General features: G+C 39.1%; 1 protein-coding gene across 1 annotated transcript in view; it reads right to left on the reverse strand.

Annotated features, from left to right (window-relative positions):
- The window catches only part of LOC122113312 (amyloid beta precursor protein binding family B member 1 interacting protein), a 92012-nt gene that overhangs the window by 38380 nt on the left and 31949 nt on the right, over positions 1-21683 (reverse strand). Inside the window, 4 exon segments of the mRNA XM_042686306.1 lie at positions 2553-2630; positions 5911-6200; positions 8115-8202; positions 13159-13230. Coding sequence (XP_042542240.1) covers positions 2553-2630; positions 5911-6200; positions 8115-8202; positions 13159-13230 — 528 coding nt within the window.

A 21683-nucleotide genomic window follows, 5' to 3' on the forward strand; every position in this document is an offset into this window, starting at 1 on the left:
ACTCATTACCTTACTCATATAACTGTAACCCCTCTGTACAGTATCTTTACAATACAAAATACATATTAAAAAAGAAAAAAAATCACTTCTTTCTTATCTTTCATTTGAAAGCTATTAAATCCAAAAGCATCCTAGTCCTAAATTATTTACAATGCTTTTCTTTTTTGTTTTTCTAATAAAATTTACAAATGAGATTGTTCTCCTGTATTACCAAGCTTTGGAAGAAACAAGTAATTGAATGCATCTGATTCCATTTCTGATTCCAAAAGCATTATAGCACAAGCTATGGACATTATATAGAAGTCAAAATAATGCTAACTCTCCATGGAATGCTTGGGTGTGAAATGTTTCAGGCAGACTTGATTTTCATAAAAACATGTAGTAGCCCTATGGTGTTCCTCCCCTAACGTGTATGCCTCTCACTTAGTTTTCTTATAACCCATGCCGTACTAGGCTTTTGTTTTTAAAAATACATTTGGAAGCTGGGCGCTGGTGGCTCAGGTCTGTAATCCTAACAACTCAGGTGCTGAGATTTGAGGACTGCAGTTTGAAACCAATCCAGGCAGGAATTTATCTCCAACTAACCACCAAAAAGCAGGATGTGGAGCTGTGGCTCATGTGGTAGAGTTTGAATCTTGAGCAAAAATAGCTCAGGCTCTGCGCCCAGACTCTGAGTTTAAGCCACAGGACCAGCAAAAACAAAACAACAAGGAAACAACAAAAACCAAAACAAACCCACAAAGCCTTACACACATCTGGAGTATACAACTCATTTTGATTATTCTCTTTCCCTTTCTAGAACTAGAGTGGCTTCTGTTGTGCATCTTCCTTGTTGGGTGAAGATAGACTATGCTTTGTGTTTACTGTCATCATTCATCTAAACTAAAGATGGTAAACTCTCTTGCTTTATGATAGCAGGAAATAGCTGCTACATTCTCCAGTTCTCGGGGGCCACCTAAAGCAGACAGACCGCATCTTCTCCTTGTTCTACCTTTGTACCTAAGAAGCAACTTCTCTTTTCATTTCTATTCTGAAAATATATGCAATGTGACCCTTATTCTTTAAAAATATAATTAAAAAATTATTTTTTGTTTATGTGGTACTGAGGAATCAAACCAAGGGTCTTGTGCATGCTAGGCAAGCACTCTACCATTTTGCCACATTCCCAGCCCTTGTGGCCCTTATTTTTTGTAAACAATAAAGTGGTTTGAAATTATCTGACAATGATTTTTGTTTTTATTTATTCTCTCTTTGCAGTTCTAGGGATTGAACATAGGGCCTTCTACAGGCTAGGCAAGTGATACACTACTGAGCTGTATCTTTAGCCCTTGCCTTTTCCCCCAGGAATACACATTCTTGGAAGAAAAATAACCCATGATTTGCAAAAATTGCACAATCGAATTACAGGCTGTTGGGAAAGTAAGTTTAGGAGCAGATTACTCAAAATCTTGGCAATTTAGAAACAAGAGAATAAGCAAAAAACATTTGGTTTCCCTGAGATAAGACTTGGACAGCTAGAGTAAGCAACAGAGTTTGAAGCTTCTCCCAGGGGATGTGAAAAATGCTCAAGTAACTATGGGCACAAGAGGTCAACTAAAGCCATGCTCTGACCCAATTAAGGCAGGCTCAGAAGATAGCGCCACCTGCTGGTGAGTCAGGGAAGCTGAAGTCTCAGCAGAAAGCTCTGGATGTACAGATTGGTTTTATTTATTTATTTATTTACAGATTGGTTTAAAAATTTTCAAAATAGGCCTGGATGGAAGTGTTATGCTTATATGTAAGCCAAGCCAAGAGTCTTTTCTTTTCTTATGTAAGAGAAATTCAACATCCATGATTCTACCTCAGAGAAAAATATGTATAAACCAAAGGAAAAACAAATCATGTACAGACCAAGAAACTTCCATTGCTAGACAAAAATGGCAATCCCCACACAAAGGAGCCAATAATATTATAAAGAGAAAAACCATAAACTTTATCTTTGTCTTTATAATTAAAAATTGACAACTACAGGGAAAGTACCACCTGAAAATTTATTATATAATATATAAAATATTATACATATATGGTGTGTGTGTGTGTGTGTGTGTGTGTGTGCTAGTACCAGTGCTTGAACTCAGAGTCCCACGCTCTCACTTGGTTTTCTTGCTCATGGCTGGTGCTCTACCTCTTGAGCTACACCTCCAGTCTGGCATACTTGGAAATGGAATCTTGCAGATTTTTCTGCCACTCTGGCTTTGTATCTTGATCCTCCAGGTCTCAGACTCCTGAGTAGCTAGGATTACTAGCTAGATGTGAGCTGCTGGTATCACATGAGAACTTGATTTTTATTTTGACCAAAGAGGTCTTGCTTTCCTCTCTGTAGGCTGTACTCATTTGAACTCAGGACTGTGTGCTTACAAGGCACTGCTGAGCCATGCCTTCAGCCCCTATTTTCTGTTGTTGATGGTGGTATTTGGGTTTGAATTCAGGGCCTCTAGTTTGCTTGGCAGGCTCTTTACCTCGAGTCAAGTGTAATTATTATAACTTCTCCCCATGAAAAAGTGATTGTTTACCTTCTTAACCTTGGCTTCCTTCAGTTTTTCCAATGCCAGCTTAATTTTATCAGCTTTGGATTGGGCTTCTTCTTCTTCCTGTAAAATGGCAAGATATTCAGTACAATCCATTAGTAACAACAAGTAAGGACTCCTGCCTTTTGCTGACGTCTTTGTCACCCTGCCAGAGGGTACGCAATTTCACACACTCAAACTTAACAGTTGAAGTGACTACAATCAGAATACTTAACCCTGAGGTATAGAAAGACTCATCATTTATTAGCCTGGGAATTTCAATGTCAAAGATGAATTGATGGGGCTGGGAAGGTGGCTCAGTGGTAGAGCACTTGTCTTGCATGCCTGAGGCCCTGGGTTTGATTCCTCAGCACCACATAAGCAAAAAGAGAAAAGCCGGAAGTGGCACTGTTGCTCAAGTGGTAGAGTGCTAGCCTTGAGCTGAAGAGCTGAGGGACAGCGCCCAGGCCCAGAGTTCAGGTCCCATGACCGGACCAAAAAAAAAAAAAAAAAGATAAACTGATGACCTTAGAGGGCCTTATAGTGTTAGACTCCAAAGGTCTTCACTGGCTTGCACATAGGGTGGGGGGACCAATAGAAGGAATCTATAACAGAACCCATCTCAAAGGATCTGAGCTCTTCCTGAAGTTATAGGAAGCATCATGGATTGGGATGTCTGTTTAGAGGAGTATTAATTTTTATTACAGTGTGTCTGGACGTTGGGAGAGTTTGAGACAGGGTCTTGCTATATAGTTCAGGCTGGTCTGGCACTTCTTATATTCCTGCATCAACTTCCAAAGTGCCAGAATTACAAGCATGTACTACCATGTCTCACTGGTTTGTGCTGTGTGTGTGTGTGTTGCATGCAGTTAGTAGTGAGGGCCTTGTACTCTCACTCTGCTATTTTGCTCATGGCTGGCACCCTACTATCTGAGCTACATCTCTAGGTTGGCTTTTTATCTGGCTACTTGGAGATGCGAGACTCTAGGATTTATCTACCCAGGCTGGCTTCAAACCCTGAGGCTCAGATATCAAGCCTCTTGAGTAGCCAGGATTATAGGAGTGAGCCACTGGCACCTGACTTCTTGCTGTTTTTATTAGGTTCTTCAAAAAGGTCTTAACTCTCCTAAAGTTAGGATGTCAGCAAACATTTAACCTCATAAATCACTAAAGCAACAACAAGAAACATTGGTGAATACATACAGGCAGAAAGAAAAAAACAAACAGATATTTTATGGGCCCAAACGCCCTTAAATATTGGAAGTTAAAATTATGAGAACTGGAGTATTAAGAGTCTCTATGTATAATGATGAAAAATGAGCTGCTCTGGTTAGATTCTAATTGCTTGAAATAATTCATATGATCTTTTATGCCAATGTTCTTGGACTCATATGAGACACAGCCTTTTTAGAACTGAAAGTGAAGAATTTCCTAGGAGTTCAAGTGCGCTTCTGACTTTGTGTTTACTTTCGGGAAAGTCATGTCCTCCTTGAAATCTTTATGCATCTGCCCTATTTGAAGAGCTCTACATTGATACCAATTTTCAAATACTTTTTCTATAATAAACACACAATGGAACAATGAGGGTGACAGACTAAGGTTTAATGCTTAACTTTCATTGAAAAATCTGGTCATGCAAAGACACTGTAGAAACTTCTAGAACCACTAGAGCCATATGTATTCCTATGACCATTATCATTCACACAAATGTGTACTGAATTAGATTCTTAGCCTAATATATTTTTAAAGTGCCTTGGCCTAAGAAAAAAATCCTTAAAAGTGTTACTTTTGTTTTCATGAGAGACATGAGTTAATGTCCCAAATAATGCTACTGTACAAGCAGCCATGACTTTTCAGCCTTATTTTCACATTGTCAACTATGACAGTATAAGTGATGCTTAGATCTTCTCTGTGTGTGTGTGCACGCGTGCATGCATACACGTGCATATGCGTGTGTGCCAGTTGTGGGGCTTAAATTCAGGGCCTGGGAACTATCTCTGAGCTTTTTTATTTGCTCAAGGCTGATACGCTATCACTTGTGCCACAGCTCTCTACTCAGACTTTTGATTGTTAATTGGAGATGAGAGTCTCATAAACTTTCCTGCTAAGGCAAGCTTTGAACTGTGATCTTCAGATCTCAGCCTCTTGAGTAGCTAGGATTACAGGTGTGAGTAACCAGCACCTAGTATTAGATCTCTTTTTGCCCTATTGAACAGAGCTACCAAGTCAACAGAATCAACTGCATTTGATTCAGAGAGTGTATAATGAAGACCTTTTATTCTCTATGTACTAGGCCAGGGCCCCAAAACATGGAAATGCATAAATCAGTGCCATAGCCCATGCAATCCCCAAAAGGCTGAGTATTATCAAGAAGAATACACACACACTACACACACACAAACACACACATGTGTATGTATGTATGTATCTAATTTCAAAGCAAACCGTGATACATTCTAGATATGACCTTAATATATTCTTTTTCTTCTCAGGGATCAAAGATTTATTTTGGCTCATGATTTCAGAGTTTAATTCCATAGTCACTTCTTTCTCTTTTTTTCTTTTCTTTTTCCCTCGCTCCATCCCTCCATTCCTCTGTCCCTCCCCCCACCTTTCTTTCAAAAGCATCTTGCTTATGTAGCACAGAATGACTTTGAACTCAGGATCCTCCTGTCTGTCTCTGTCTCTCAATTGCTGGGATTAGAAGTTTGTATCACCCTCTTTCTCTCTCCCTCTCCCTCTCTCCGCCTCTCTCATGAAAACCATAACTCATTTTTAATTCTGAGTTTGGTATGTGGTTTTCCCAAAGTATATGTAAAAGCATGCCAACCCTTCTTTATATTCTTTCTGTACCCTGAATTGAATGTCATCACCGAAACTCAAGTTGAAATTTACTATCCTTTGTGAGTTACTACAAGGGGAACCAGGTGGGATTTTTTAAAAAGGTTATTAGGTCTTAAGGGCAGGATTCATGAACCCCAGGTTGAATGGAATATCAAGGCAGTGATGCTGTTGAGCACCATTGCTTTGGAGATCTTACGATGCAGCAGGAGATGTTTGTATCACCCTGTTTGATATCTGGCCTTCAGAACTGGGAGCCAAATAAGCTTTTATTCTTTATACATGACCTATTTCCTGGCATTTAGGTATAGCAACAGAAGACAGACTGGGCCGCCATCTTTGCTTCTTGTTCATGGGAGCTCTTACTTTGCAATAAGCATGCTCGGCAGCCCTGGTTGTAGCAGCTCAAAGCTTTGGGCATACAAGCTTACAGACATATGAATGTAACAATCACTTCAAAGGAGGCCGAAGATGACACATCACAGAAATCAATGGTTCTTCCATGTCTGTCCCTCTCACTTACCGGAGAAAGAGGTTCAGGAGGTGGCGGAGGTGGTGGCAGGTCCAACATGGGGTCAGCCGGTGGGGGTGGCAGATCATTTTCATACTGGCTAACAGTCCTCGCAGTGGGCATTCCATAATCAGCAGAGGCAGCGCCGCCATAACTGGAGGCCTCCAGAGGCGCTGAGGGGTGCTGATGCTGAGCAGTCTCTTTCTGTGCCTGGATAGTCTTCTGCTCAGCCTCTCTTATGTCTGCCACCAGATCTGCCATGAGTGCATCTAAATCTTGGTCTTCGAGTGCATTGAGGGATTCTGGGAGGGAAAATCACATGACTGATAAAAGCCAACTGTTTGCCCCTAGAAATAATAAAAGCTGATCATTTTGATGGTAATAATTGCATAGTGGACAATCATGTTTAAAAAGTTACTTTTTTGTGTGCTAGTACTGGGGCTTGAACTCAGGGCCTAGGCACTGTCCCTTAGCTTATTTTTGCTCAAGGATGGTGCTCTATCAGTTGAACCACAACATCCCTTCTGGCTTTCTTGTTGGTGCATTGGAGATAAGAGTCTCGTAGACTTTCCTGCTTGAGCTGGCTTTGAACTAGGATTTTCAACTCTCAGGCTCCTGAGTAGCTAGTATTACAGGCATGTGCCACTGGCTCCCAGCTCCCAAATCATCATTTCTAGATGTTACCATAATGGAAAAGGTTGAAAACATTTTGTATTCAGGAGCAAACACCCAGGCATGGTGATACCTGAAATTATTAGCGCTGCATTTACTGAATGAGATCTGAGGGAGTTTCCAATAGGAAGAAAAGAAAAGGACAAAATATGTTCTACATAGAGATACCTTATAAATAGCTATAAAGTCAAATTAAAGAATAGGAACAGCTGTTAAGTCAGGGATTCTTTGTCATTTTATTGCAAGATCTGACCTAGGGTTTTAGAAAAGTAGGAGAGGGTGGAAGCTAGAGAAAGCATGGAAAGTGAGGGCTGCCCGGGCATTTGGATAAATATTTCTGGAAGGAAGCGGACTGTAACCAACTGTGTTTTATATTCCTTTAGGGGATATACACAGTGTTTTTGAAAGACAAAAATTAACTTATGTTAGCTTATTATATTGATCATATGTAACCCAGGCGGGTCTTTGAACTTGTGATCTTCCTGCCTTAGCCTCCTGAGCACTGCTGGGATTACAGGTGAGTGCGACCATACCCAACTTAAGTACATTCGTTTCTGAAACTTCAGCAACTGACTCTCTTGGTGGCATTGACTGGCAGGAATCATAAGCGTATGTGGTAAATAGAAAAGAATATAGGTAGGAAGAAGGCAAACTCAAAAGACATGTTCTATCATATAGAGAATCAGTCATGGGTGTCAACTGGTTAATCAAAACATGACTGAAAATGTAGAAACAAAGAAACTCAGGGAGGGATAAAAATAAACTTGGAACTCTGGATTTCCAGAATTGAGTTTCTCCCTTTATTCCCCACACTCTTTGTAGCACTATAAATATTTGATAGATCTTCTTCAATATTTCCAGTCCAAGTCTTGAAGTGATTACTTTTTATAATTTGAATAGCAAGTGAACTGACATTCTCTCTATACTAAATAAGACCTTTGTTAATAATGTCAATAGTGTCACTCTTAGGGAGAATTAAAAATGTCACACAGTAAATTGCATATAAAGTATATGATATATAAATGAAGGTGTATTATATTTTAAACAAATTGTATATTGAATTATTAATGTATTATCAAAAGTCATCCATCATCATGAAATGGAAAATTAAATTTTATCCTTGAAGATCATTTTCTTATTAATATTACGCTATTCTGTAGTAATAAGAAGAAACTCTCACCTTTTTTTTAAAAGGACATTTTTGAGACTTTTCACATATGCAGATGGAGTTCCTTGTCATAAGAAAATTTCTGACTTTTAAATTATAATTTTATTTTTTATTATTATTTGTAAATAGTTGTACAAAGGAGTTTCAATTCAACATGTCCATTTATGAGTACAATCCATCTCGATCAGTGTAACCTCTTCCATTGTTCTACCTCAATCCAATTGACTTTAATTTAATCTAGACACAGTAAAATACATTCTGAACTCTGATTATCATGATGTCCAAGAACCTTACATTTTATACTCAAATTGTGACACTGATTTGAGTCATCATAATGATTTCAAATTACTTGAGAAAAGTAATTTGTTATGCTTACCATTTAAATCTTTGAAGCCCACAGTGTAGTTAAATTCAGCGCTGGCTGGTTTAGGTTCAGGAGGAGGGAGAGTGTCCACTCCCAAACTCTGAAACAGTTCCAAAGAGTTAACATACCAATGTTTCTGTAGTACATGTTAAACAGCAAGCACCAAAGCATCCATAATTCACCATGTTTTCTCTTAATTCTCTGCAGGTTCTTACCTGAAAATGTTTTATGTGGTATCTCTCCTATAGCAAATTACAATTAAAAAAATGATTCTCCAAGAAACATTTTGAAACAGAGCATTTTAACTGAAGATAATGAGGAGATGGTTAATTTTAGTAAGCAATGAAGAAAATTTCTTATAATAACGAACACATATACTACATATAATCTTACAAAGACATATGTAATGGCATCAAAGAAAGAAATATCTGGTCATTTGGAGTAGAAAAATGGTCCAAGATGTAATCTGCCATTATATGGTAACATGTTAGGCTTTTATATTTATCTAATAAGACTTCTTAAAAAGAGATTATATAGGATTGAGATATAGCTCAGTGGTAGTCTTGCCTAGTATGTCTGAAGCCCTCAATTTGATCCCCAGCACTGAAAAAAAGAGAAGAAATCAGGACAGAATCACTTATTAGTTTTTGCACATAATGTTATTCTTATGTGGAAATAACTGACTTTTTATATGATTTAAAGCTATATGACATTCCAATGTACCTATTCAAGGCCATTGTGTTGTGAGAAGTGTGTTTTTATGACTAAATATATCCCTTGATGTTCATCTGACTTGGTAAAAAACATTCCAGTTCAGAAAATTTTCTGGAGGAAACAAATAAATATATACTCAAAAATAAATGAACCATAATCGTGTGTGTGTGTGTGTGTGTGTGTGTGTGTGCTGATCCTGGGACTTGAACCCAAGGCCTGGATGCTGTCTCTGAGCTTCTGTACTCAAGGCTAGTGCTCTATCACTTGAGCCACAGCTCCATTTCTGGCTTTTGAGTAGTGAATTGGCAATAAGAGTCTTCTGCACTTTCCTGCCAGGGCTGGTACTGAACTGTGATCCTCAGACATCAGGCTCCTGATTAGTTAGGATTATAGGTGTGAGCCATAGATACCTAATGAAGCATAATCAATTTTAAGCACGAAAAAAATCAAGAAATTTAAAAGAATTCAATCCTACCAAGTAAGAATCAAGTATAAAATGAAGGGTGGCCATGACTTGAGAATTCATTTTTAAAAACAGAATAAACATGTAAAATATTGTCTAGAGAAGAAAACATGATGGATAAACAATAGAAAAAACACCAAAACAAAAAATTTAGTGAAAGGAAATACAAAAAAATGAATTTGTGTTTTAGTGTTATTGCTGTCTACCTCTCAGTAGAACCAATTAATTTTATCTCAGAATATAATTTATTGTGCTATTTAATGAAATTAGAAGTAGTTCTCTTAGCAAAATGTTAATACACAAATACAAATGTGTTGGCTCAGCTAGAATCTCAGCTACCTGGGAAGCAAGATTGGGAGGATCACAATTCAGGGTCAGCCCAGGCCAAAAGTTAGTGAAACCCCATCTCAATTAATAGCCTAGGCCTGGTAGTTTACATCTGTGATCCTACCTATCTAGGAGGCTATAGGTAAGGTGACAAAGGTCCAAGCTACTCTGTATGGAAAAAGGTGAGATACTACTTCAAAAATAAGTAGAGTCATGAAAGGGCTTTGTAGCATGGTTCAAGAGGTAGAACACCTGCCTAACAAGTATAGGACTTTGAGTTTAAACTCCAAAGTCTAGTACTGCCAAAAAAGAGAGAGAGAGAGCAAGCGAGAAAGGAAAAATAAAGAGAACTAAAAAGAGAAAAAAAGAGAGAGAAGGAAAGAAAGCTAAGAAAGAAACCAATTTGAATTTGTAATAAAACAAGATTCTAGTAAGCTGAGGTGGGGGTAGGCAGAGGAACTGATTTTCCAAAAGAAGTCTGTTAGTGGTAAAAAGTTATTCAAAGCCCAAATGAAATGAAGCATGCAATGCTTTCCTCTCTGTGTCTGGTGAGGCCTGTGAAATAAGGTGCTATACAAAGGCATAACTATTTAAAATGCAAATGGCCTTGCATCCACTTGAACGTTTATTAAGAAAAAAATTAAATGAGAGCATCAAATTGGCTTTAGTTTAATTTAAAAATTGATTAAAGGGAAAGATTAAGAAACTAATCATACAAAACAAGATTGTAATTTTGGCATTTTCCATGAAGGCAAATGACTGAAGTTTCCTAGAGCTGGTTTCTATCAACCCTTTGACAACCATATGCTTGAAGTGCATTTCCATGGAACTTGCCTGCTGATAACTCCCACTCTGTTCCTTTCCAGTGCCTAACTGGAATTTTTCTAGAAAGAACTTTCTCTAATAAATAATTTGCTCCAAAGAATAGTGTAAGGAGGATCATAAAGAAGCTAAACTCAACACTTGATTTTTCTCTATTTGCACATTTCAGAACAATAATTTAATGCGTTGGCGGTTTCCAATGGTGACCAAGAAATAAGGGAGTGTTTTGATTAGTGCTGGGGTTGGATCAGTGGCCCTGGGCATACGAGATGAATGCTGCTCCACGGAGCTACACCCCTCAGCCTAGAAATTTTTTGTTTTTGTTTGTTTGTTTTGGCATTATTATGATCTGAAAGTTATTTTTTAACTACCTAAAAAAATTAAAAACATTTTAAAATAGGTTATTAATTTATGGCTTCTCTGTTATAATTTGCTTGAGAAAGCTGACTTTGTTTTATATCAATATTACTTCTAAGTTTTCTCCTGTTTATATTTCATATTTTTACATCTTTGATTCTTGGAACTCACTGGCTGTATAAAGATATGGTGAAGTGCAGTTTTTGAAAAATTTCCCAGATGTGTTATCCTATTGAAATTGATTCAATAATGTTATGTTTTCACTTATATAGGATGCATGCCACCTTTATCAAGTGACAGAGAATGATAATGCACAGGATAGTATATCATTAACCCTTAGGAAAGCTGGGGAAAAATAGTGTCCTTGTGCTGTTTTTTTTGGTCCGATCATGGGGCCTGAACTCTGGGCCTGGGCGCTGTCCCTCAGCTCTTCAGCTCAAGGCAAGTGCTCTACCATTGAGCCACCTTCCCATCCCCTTGTACTGTTTTTTTTTTTTAACTTTTCTGTAAGCTTGAAGTTATTTCAAAAGAAAAATACTTTGTATAAGTGTGTGGTTCTAGGGTTTGAACCTGGGGCTTTATAATATGCTCAATTAGTATCCTAAGTTACATCTTAGCCCCCAACTGTATCCTAATTTTTTGAATATATTTTTATTGTAAAATACTGTACAAAGGGCTTACAGTTACTTGAGTAAGGTAACAAGTACATTTCCTATTGAGCATTGTTACCTCCTCCTTTGTTTTTCCCCTACCATCCCTTCCTTCACCACCTCCCCAACTCCTCCCCCCACCCCAAAGTTGTAAAGTTCGTTTTCAACAGAGTCTTGTACATCTCATTGTTACAATGGGTCAGCCTGCATCCTTATTTCAGCATTTTGCTATTTCACTTCCTCTGCCAAAATTAGAAAAATGTATCTACAAGATGCAGGGCACTGGAATCAAATACAGTGAAAACAGCCAGTAATCTCAAAAGGTAAGTTGATAATGGTCAAACTGAAGAACTGATGCTAAATCTGAGCACAGGTAGGTCCTTTCCCTTTCCCTAACCCTTGGGAGTTATTGGGAGAGATGTATTATCCAAATAAACTCTAGGACAATACCCACATAACAAAGAAAGAACAAAATCTCAAAGGGTAGGACTAGGGTAGGTCCAAGAGACTTTGTGATAGCTACTTCCTGCTCTTGAGCTATACTAACAGGCTGAAGTGTGATGAAAAATCCCAGTCTCTGACCAATCAGGATGGTCTTTCCTCCCACTGGCTTCTGAAGAGAGTGAATGACCACAGTGATTCATCAGAACTCTTATCTCTATGGGAGAAGAACCAAGTTCTCATATATGGAAATACGCTTACATTTTAACACCTTTCATCAGCTCACATGCCTCCACAGAAACTACATGCTAATTAAAATTAAAGATCTTCCAAAACACAGGCCCCCAAAAATGCAGGTTAAAAACTCAGGATCCCTATCTCATGGTAGAAGACTACATTATTCTTTCTTGGATATTTTGCACAGGAAGTAATGACCTGAATTCTCTGCCAATCAAGGAAGTACTTCTGGGCACATTACAAGATACACCAAGCTTATCAGATTGTGACCTGGATCAGTGGCTGCTGGGCACTGGTTGACCTGACAACGGGGTGACCAGTGAGGGCCATCAGGTCGTAGTGTCCTGCCTTGCTGAGTGGCTGTCTATGTGGAATGACTTCCATGCTCTTTTGAGGGGACTGAGTTCTTCTGGTCCACTCAGGAGGCTACCATCATTCCCACTCAGATCCTTTAACACAGAGCACTTCCTCAAAGGCTGGAATGAGTCTTTACTGAAGATGATGTCATTGTCTCAGCTGGTCTCAGCAGTGGTGGTTGCCTGGCTGCCTTTCTCCATTGAGTATGGTAGTCATACGCAATGCTATTAGAGAATGCTAGTGTGACTGACATATTAAATTAACTGAACTCACAAGGGTGAAATCAGGAAAAAGCTTTATTAATTTTCCATCACTGTCACAGTTCTACCAGGACTGTGATAATGTCAAACTCCAGCTTGCTTTATTTATTTACTTTTATGTCTGTATTTATTTATTTGTGCCAGTTCTGGGGCTTGAACTCAGGGCCTGGGTGCTGTACCAGAGCATATTTTTTTTTTGCTCAAGGCTACCACTTTAGCTACAGCTCTACTTCCAGTTTTTTGGTGGTTAGTTGGAGATAAGAGTCTCACAGACATGATCCTCAGAGTTTAGCTTCTTGAGTAGATATGATTACAGGCCTGAGCTCTAGGCAGCTCCAGCTTTTTGGAGACTACATTCTTGTCATATTAATATCAAATTCTGTGGGCTATGTTCCCCTCTAATTTGAAGGTGAAGAAGGAAAGCTTACCTGGGTCAGAAGATCCATCTCCCCCAGCAAAGTGCTGAACATTTGGTCTATGTCTTCCCCGGAGTCATCCATCTATGAAAGGAAGAAAAACAGACATGAACAATCTGATAAAAATGTATACAGGGCTGGTTGTCAATTTATTCTTTCTCTCTAAGAACCTGTTCATGAGCAGGCAAGCTGGGAAGAGCACTCTGCAAAAAGGGAGATTTGTCTTACTCCCAAATTCCTTCCTAAACACCATCTAATTTGCACGGTCCCCTGTTGAGCCAAACCCTGGGTATGGCTGCCTGGCTATAATTGAACTTTGTTTTCCCAAGCTGAACATTGAAAGAAATGGATGTTGTTCTGGGCTTCACCTTGGCACAGGATAACCTGTTCCAGATAAGAAAACCTCATTACCAAACCCCCTCCTCATTTTGTCAGGGAAATGTAAAACATTTACCTCCATTTAAAAATGTATGCTAAAACGATATGCCAGGAGTGGGTAGCTACATTTACCAATTATTCCTTTCAAAGGTATTTTTGGAGTAAGTGCAGCTTTGGGCACATTTATTTGTGAGTACAGGATAGTGATCATTTAGAGCTAAAAAGGCCATAGGGACAAATAAAAAGAAATGGAAAGAATGTTTTATATTACATTCCCCCCCCCCCCCCCCCCCCCCGCAAACCAAGTGAAGCAATTACCTAAGACAGGAAAAATCAGGGTTGCTGGAAGCTAGTGGCTCACACCTGTAATCCTAGCTACTCAGGAAGCTGAGATCTGAGGATCATAGTTGGAAGCCAGCCAGGGCAGGAAAGTCCATGAAATTCTTGTCTCCAATAAACTACCAATAAAGTCAGAGGTAAAGCTATAGCTCAAGTGGTATGGCATGCACGTGCATGCACATGTGTGCACACACATATTGTGTTGTGATAAAACAGGCAGGTGCCCTAGGAAGTATAACTATCCACTCTCTTTCCTGACAGTTGGGGCATGGCTGGGTTTGGGCAATGGAGAGCTAAGAATGTCTCCCTCCGCCACTACTGCAAGGTTCAATGTGGCAAAGGAAATGAATTGCTTCATCTGTAGAATGAACATTTGTCTGAGGATCATTTCTAAGGGTCCTAAATGCTCTAGAGCACCATAATATGCATGCCCATCATGGTTCAAAAAAGTGGCCTGCTAAGGGTCAAGATGAGAAGGTCAGGTTAGCAGGGTGCTGGGGGCTCAGGCCTGTAATCCTAGCTACTCAGGAGGCTGAGATATGAAGATCATGGTTCCAAGGCAGCCTGGGCAGGAAAAAGTCCAATAATCTACCAAAAAACCAGAAGTGGAATTGTGGCTCAAGTGGTAGAGTGCAAGCACAGAACAAAAATATCCAAACACATGTGATGCTGAACACATCACATATTTTTTTTCTTATCATGATTTCCTGACAAAACACTGTATGAGAAAGAAAAGTGCTGGAAGAATAGCAATACCAAATTTCAAACTCTACTACAAAGCCATAGTAATCAAAACAGCTTGGTACTGGCACAAGAATAGACCTCAGGACCAATGGAATAGAATTGAAAACCCAGGAATGAACCCACAGACCTATAGCTATCTAATCTTCGATAAGGGAGCTAAAAAAATAGAATGGAAGAAAGTAAATGGTGCTGGCAAAATTGGTTAAACTCCTGTAGAAAACTAAAGCTAGATCCTTATATATCAGCCTGCACCAGAATCAACTCCAAATGGATCAAAGACCTCAAAGTCAAAGCAGACACTCTGAAAACATTACAGAATGAAATAGGAGAAGCCCTAGGTCTCCTTGGCACAGGCCCAAATTTTCTTAATAGAGACCCAGAAACACAACAAATCAAAGAAAGGTTGGACAAATAGGACAGCATGAAATTGCAGAGCTTTCTGCATGGCGAAGGACATAGCTAGTAAGATTAATAGAAAGCCCACGGATTGGGAGAAGATCTTTACTAGCCATACAACGGACAAGGGTCTCATATCTAAAATATACCTGGAACTCAAAAAATTAAATCCCCCAACAACAAATCTTCAAAGAAACAACTGACCAATAAATAAGTGGGATAAAGACTTAAAGAGAAACTTCTCTGAAGAAGAAAGAAGGATGGCCAATACACACATAAAGAAATGCTCAATCTCTCTAGCCATAAAAGAAATGCAAATTAAAACAACATTGAGATACCACTTCACTCCAGTTAGAATGGCTATAATCAAGAACTCTAATAACAACAGATGCTAGAGGGGATGTGGACAGAAGGGAATCTTATTGCATTGTTGGTGGGAGTGTAAACTTGTTCAACCACTTTGGAAAGCAGTATGGAGGTTCCTCAAAAGACTCCACATAGAGCTCTCCTATGACCCAGCAATCCCACTTTTGGGCATTTACCCGAATGTTCACAAACAAGACCATACTAAAGCTACCAGCACAACTATGTTTATTGAAGCCTTATTTACCATAGCTAAGATATGGAACTAACCCAGATGCCCCTCAGTAGATGAATGGATCAAGAAAATGTAGTATATATACACAATGGAATTCTATGCCTCCATCAGAAAGAATGACATTGCCCCATTTGTTAGGAAATGGAAAGACTTGGAAAAAATTATATTAAGTGAAGTAAGCCAGGCCCAAAGAAACATAGGTCCCATGGTTTCCCTTATTTGCAATAACTAGTATATGTCTGAGTCAAGCAGAAAAGATCACATAAGTTGATGTTAGAGAAATAAACCCTAAGATATGTATTCAAATGTTTTTTTTTTCTTTCATGTGATTGTTTCTAACACATTTATAAGATTATTTCTTTGTTGCTTTGTATGTCCCTCCCCAACAGAATAACCCCTGCTTTCACTGTATTTGATGTTGGCATAATTTGTGGAGGGGAAGGGAAAAAACAAATCGTTTAAATAGGGATACAGGTGGACCCATTGCAACAATGAGATGTACAAGTCATTATGTCGAAAACGAACTTTACAACTTTGGTGGGGGGGGGAGGGTTGGGTGGGGGACTGGGGGGAGGATGGGGTGGGAAGGGGAAATAAAGGAGGAGGCTACAATGCTTGATAAGAAATGTACTCATTATCTTGCCCATGTAAATATAACCCCTCTGTACAGTATTTTTACAATAAAACAAAACAAAACAAAAAAACACTGTATGACAACTACCGTCATGCACGACATAATGACCCCTGAGCTTTTATTTTTAGGCTAACCAACAGACTGCACAGAGCCTTCATGAGCCCGTGATTCCCTTACCTGCTGACTCAGTAGTGTTTGAGTTTATGCAAGTCCATCTTATGATCTCATGACGATAAAACTGTCTAATGGCGTATTACTTAGAACCTGCCTTCATGGTTAAGTGACAGGTGTTTGTGGTGACACAGACTGTGATTTTCAGGTAATTAATCTAGAGGTGACAGAAAGTCCACAGAGACGAGTGTGCAAATGTCAGAGACTTGAGCATCCTTGCATTTGCATGTCCACAGGGTTTCTTGGGACTCATTTCTACACACTCTGCCAAACAAGGGCATTTGCTCCAAACATATTTACCTGAGTATGCATGTACACCCGTTTGTTTTTGTATGGAAACTTTTAAGTGTGTACATTTATATGTACACTTATACACTTGTATATACAATGTATGAATTTAAATATATGCAGAATGACATGACTGTTTACTTGTGACTCGACTTTAACAATGATCAACTCATACATTTTAAAAAATTGTTCTCAACTTTTTTCATGGTTTAAACTATTTTTATTAGCATCTATTAGTTGTATAGCGGGATTCATTTTTAACATATCCATTTATGTACACAATGCTTTATTTTTTTTTTTGTTGGTACCATATTGGGATTTGGAAGCAGAGTCTGGTCACTGTCCCTTAGTTTTTTTTTGCTTAAGGTTGGCATTCTACCACTTGAGCTTTGGGTGGTTTAATGGGGATAGGAATCGTATAGACTCTTCTTGCTTGGGCTGGCTTTGAACCTCGATTCTCAGATCTTAGTCTCCTAAGTAGCTAAGGTTACAGGTGTGATCCACCAGCGCCTCACTACCATGCATTTTGATCATAATCATCTCCTCCATCACTTTCCCTTCTGTCTTCCTTTTCCCTTCCCAAACCTGTCTCAAATGTCTTTGCTCCGTTTTTGCACAAGTACCTGCAGTCTTTCAACTATACTGGCCCTCACCCACCCCCTCCAATAGTACCTACGCCCCAGACAAGACATTTTTCAAATTCCTAATATTCTTTGTTATTAAAGTGCATGTTAATTGTTCAAAGGGGTTTCACTAACTCATGACCTTTTAATTTAAGGGTGTCTCTATATCTTCCTTCAATAGATGATGAGGATGAGGATGATGAGGATGACACTCACTATGTAGCCCAGGCTGACCTCAAACTCAAAATCCTCTGCCTCAGCCTCTTGGGTTCTGTGCAATCCTATACATAATTCCTCAGTAATAATAACAATAATAATTGTTGTTGTTGTTGCTGTTGTTCGTGAAGCCTGAACTCAGGGCCTAGGTGCTATCCCTGAACTTTCCTGCTCAAGGCTAGTGCTCTACAACTTTGAGCCATAGCTCTACTTCTAGTTTTCTGGTGGTTAATTGGAGATAAGAGTCTCATGGACTTTCCTGCTAGCACTGGCTTCAAACCTCGATCCTCAAATCTCAGCTTCTGGAGTAGCTTGGATTACAGGCATGAGTCATCATCATGGGGCTATTATTTTTTAATAGATTGTTTTAAGCAAATAGTATTTTTCCATAAGAACCTCAGTATGTACAGCTAAAAGACAAGGACTGAAAAAGCCATAATACTATTATCTATTATTAATATAATTTATTATACAGTAGTATAATATAATTATAATGATATAATAGTATTATTATAATATAATAGTATTACTAATAAACTACTATTGCTATTATCTGTTATCATCTAATAGATAACTCTATTATTTCTGCATGGATGTTTACATGTATACATATATACATATATATTTACATATATTTAGGTAATAACTTACGTGTTGAATTAAGCTGAGTCTAGGTCAGTCTATTTTTTTCCAAAATAACTAATTCTAACATGCTTTGTCTTTTCTTTTTCCTGGTCCAGGCCTTGAACTCAGGGCCTCACACTCTCATTGGGTTTATTCATGAAAGTAGTATTCTACCACTTGAGCCATGTCTCCATTCTAATATTTTTGCTGGCCAGTTGGGAATAGGGTTTCGAGGACTCTTCTGTCCAGGCTGGCTCTGAACCTTGAACCAGGTCTCTGCTTCCTGAATAGCTAGGATTACAGGCGTTAAGCACCAGCTCCTGGCTTTATTCTAAAATATTATAGCTCACCTTTTAATGTGATGATAGTGAGAATGATGATTTTGCTCTTTGACTTACAAATGATACTTCAGAGAGAGAGAGAGGAAGAAAGAGAGAGAGAGGGAGAGAGAAGGGGGAGGGAGGGAGGGAGAGAGAGAGACAGAGAGAGAGAGAGAGAGAGAGAGAGAGAGAGAGAGAGAGAGAGAGAGAGAGAGAGAGAACTAGTCCAAGAGTTGGAGTGGAACATTCATAATAAAGCAATAGATTGGGTGGAGTTAAAATCTTTTCCTGGGTATGTCATTTCTTGGAAAGAACATCAAATTGCTGATTAATAGAAAACTAGCATTGTACTTCATTAGATTCCCTTGTTTTTGTTTTGTTTTGTTTTTTAGTGTGGGTGAAGGCAGGGGTGAGTTAGGTGAGCTGCATATTCCAGTCACGCCCTGTTTTGTACTCCTCAATATCAGGGAGATTTCTCAGGTGCTCAGCCTCTCCCGAAAGCCTAAATTCCCAGGCTTTAATTTAATTTATTTATCTCGTGTCAGTCCTGGGGCTTGAACTCAGGGCTTAGACACCATCCCGTGAGCTCCTTTTTTTAAGGCTAGTACACTATCACTTGAGCTCCACTTCCAGCTTTGTTGGTGTTTAATTGGAGATAAGAGTCTCATGGACTTTCCTGCCCAGGCTGGCTTTGAACCAAGATCCTCAGATCTCAGCCTCCTGAGTAGCTAGGATTATAGGTGTGCGCTACCAGTGCCAAGCCAGGCTTTCGTTTTTAGCTTCAAAGAATTTCTGTTCCACATATATACACATGGGCAATACACACTTCAAAATCTATCGTAACTACTACCCGAAGGACATATATTTGAATATTTATAGTAACCTCAAATGTTTAATTTTGTTTGCACGCAAGCTTTGTTATTTTCTAGATTATCACTTCCAGCCAGCATTTTGGAGGAAGATCAAGAAAGCACTTATCCTATCTGTCCAATAAGGCAGCCAGTTCAAGTTCCCACGGGCATTTCCATCTAAGCAGGCCCAATTTCCTCCCTATGCATTCTCCTCCTAACTTGGCCAGTGACCATCAATCATTCGTTCTTTAATCTGATTTTAGTAAGCATGGTCTAGTCTTTTGTTACTCCCATTTTCCCATTCAATGACTCAAATACTCCTGCTGGTTTTTCCTGGAGGGATTTCTCCTTTCCCTTACCCTCACCCCTCAGACATAGCTGAGCTCTTCATTGGTTCCTCAAGTCTCCAGCCCCCTCTCCTGCCCCATCCATTATCTCTGCACACAGCACCGCTGCCAACTTCTAAAACCAATGTGAGCTTGTAATTCTCCCACTCAAAACTGTTCCCAGGCTGGCCTTGATGAAATAGAGAGAGTGCAGATGTTCACCATGTCTGTAACATCCTTCCTAACTTTCCCCAATACTTCTTAGGGTTCTCTTTCCACTCAGGGCCTTTGCTGTTCCCTTCCCAGGCTTTTAATGCTTCCTTTTCTCTTTGTAGATATGGTCTCTACATAATAACCTCTGCCTACATTTCCTTCAGAAAATCCTGCTCATCATTCAGAACCCAGCTTTATAGTCAACACTTCCACAATGTCTTTACCTACTCCAGATCCAGACTACAGAACAGGCCACAAGCTGGATACAATACGAAACGCTCTGTCACTCCACTGTTTCTCTCTGTGTCTGTCTGTCTCTAAGAGGATTACACTTGGAATATGTACCGCTGAATTCAAACAATCACAAATGCTAGTGGAAGCTAGGAAGCCACTTGTGTACATATGATATGAAATAATGTACTATATCTTTTTTCACCATGCTGTTCTTTCAGTAGAAGTTATATTGAGGTAGTACTGACATGCCAAAGCTACATATATTTAAATTGTACAAACTGATAAGCTTTGTTTCATGGGTGTACCCATGAAACATTACTGCACTCAAAGCAATGATCATTAGTCATCAGCTCCAAAGCCTCTTGAATGATGATTTGCAATTATGCTCTCTTCTTCCCGCTCTTCTCCCCAAATTCCAAACAAGGCTAGCTCTACAGCTTCATTCTCGGTTTTTTGGTGCCTTTTCTGCCTAGGCTGGCTTCCAACCAAGGTCTTCTGGGATTACAGGTGTGAGCTACCAGTGCTTGGCAAAAGCAATATAATATAGTAAGTTTGAGCAATATAATAATTTTGAGATGATATATTTTGTATATGAGTAGTAGTAGTTCATTATATTTTTACAGTTGGGTAGTATTCCATTGTTACCGTTTTCTTTTACACTTTTGTACTTGCTTATTTAAATTTTTAAATATCAGTCAGTTGTACAAAGGGATTTCATTTGAACAAGCTTATTTATGTGTGCAATACTTTTTGATCATAATCACTCCCTTTGGCCATTTGAAAACAGTTTAGAATATTGAAGTTGACCTGAATCTTTCAGTGTAATATATATAATATATTTTTCAAAATGCAACAAGAACCTTCTATCAAGAGGAAATGGCTCAGGGACTGGAGCTGCACGTGGTTAAGACTGCTGCAGCTCTGAGAAATTATGGGTTCTGTGGAATATAAAACAGGAAACAGAAGCAGTGCTAAAATTACACATTATCTCAAATTAATTCCCTTGACATGAACTCAGATAAAGAGCCTTCTGGGGTCTACTTAAGTAGCTTTTCACCCTCTGAGTAAGATCAGTGAAAATCTTTTTTTTTTTTTCCTTTTTGGGTCCGGTCGTGGGGCTTGAACTCTGAGTCTGGGTGCTGTCCCTCAGCTCTTCAGCTGAAGGCTAGCACTCTACCACTTGAGCCACAGCACCACTTCCGGCTTTTTTCTTTTTGCTTATGTGGTGCTGAGGAATCAAACCCAGGGCCTCAGGCATGCAAGGCAAGCGCTCTACCACTGAGCCACCTTCCCAGCTAGTGAAAATCTTGAAAAACAGGCTAGCTCCTCATATGACTGGACAGTCCCTGCGGTCAGATGATCAATAGGGACAAACACAGCACTTAGGCACAGGGAAATTTGTATAGACACCCTATCTCACACATGGACAGTCATGCAAGAGGAACGCACGCAGGACAATGCAATGTTCTTTGAAAAGCAACACTGTCCAGGAAAGTTATTAGATGGAAATCATATTTGTAAAGGAAAATGTAATCATGGAATAACATGATTTCTTTCAACAACTTTAGTACCAAAGGGCTGC

The sequence above is a fragment of the Dipodomys spectabilis genome, unplaced genomic scaffold (genome assembly GCF_019054845.1).
Source record: "Dipodomys spectabilis isolate Male_0828 unplaced genomic scaffold, ASM1905484v1 ptg000096l, whole genome shotgun sequence".
In the NCBI taxonomy this organism is placed as follows: Eukaryota; Metazoa; Chordata; class Mammalia; order Rodentia; family Heteromyidae; genus Dipodomys; species Dipodomys spectabilis.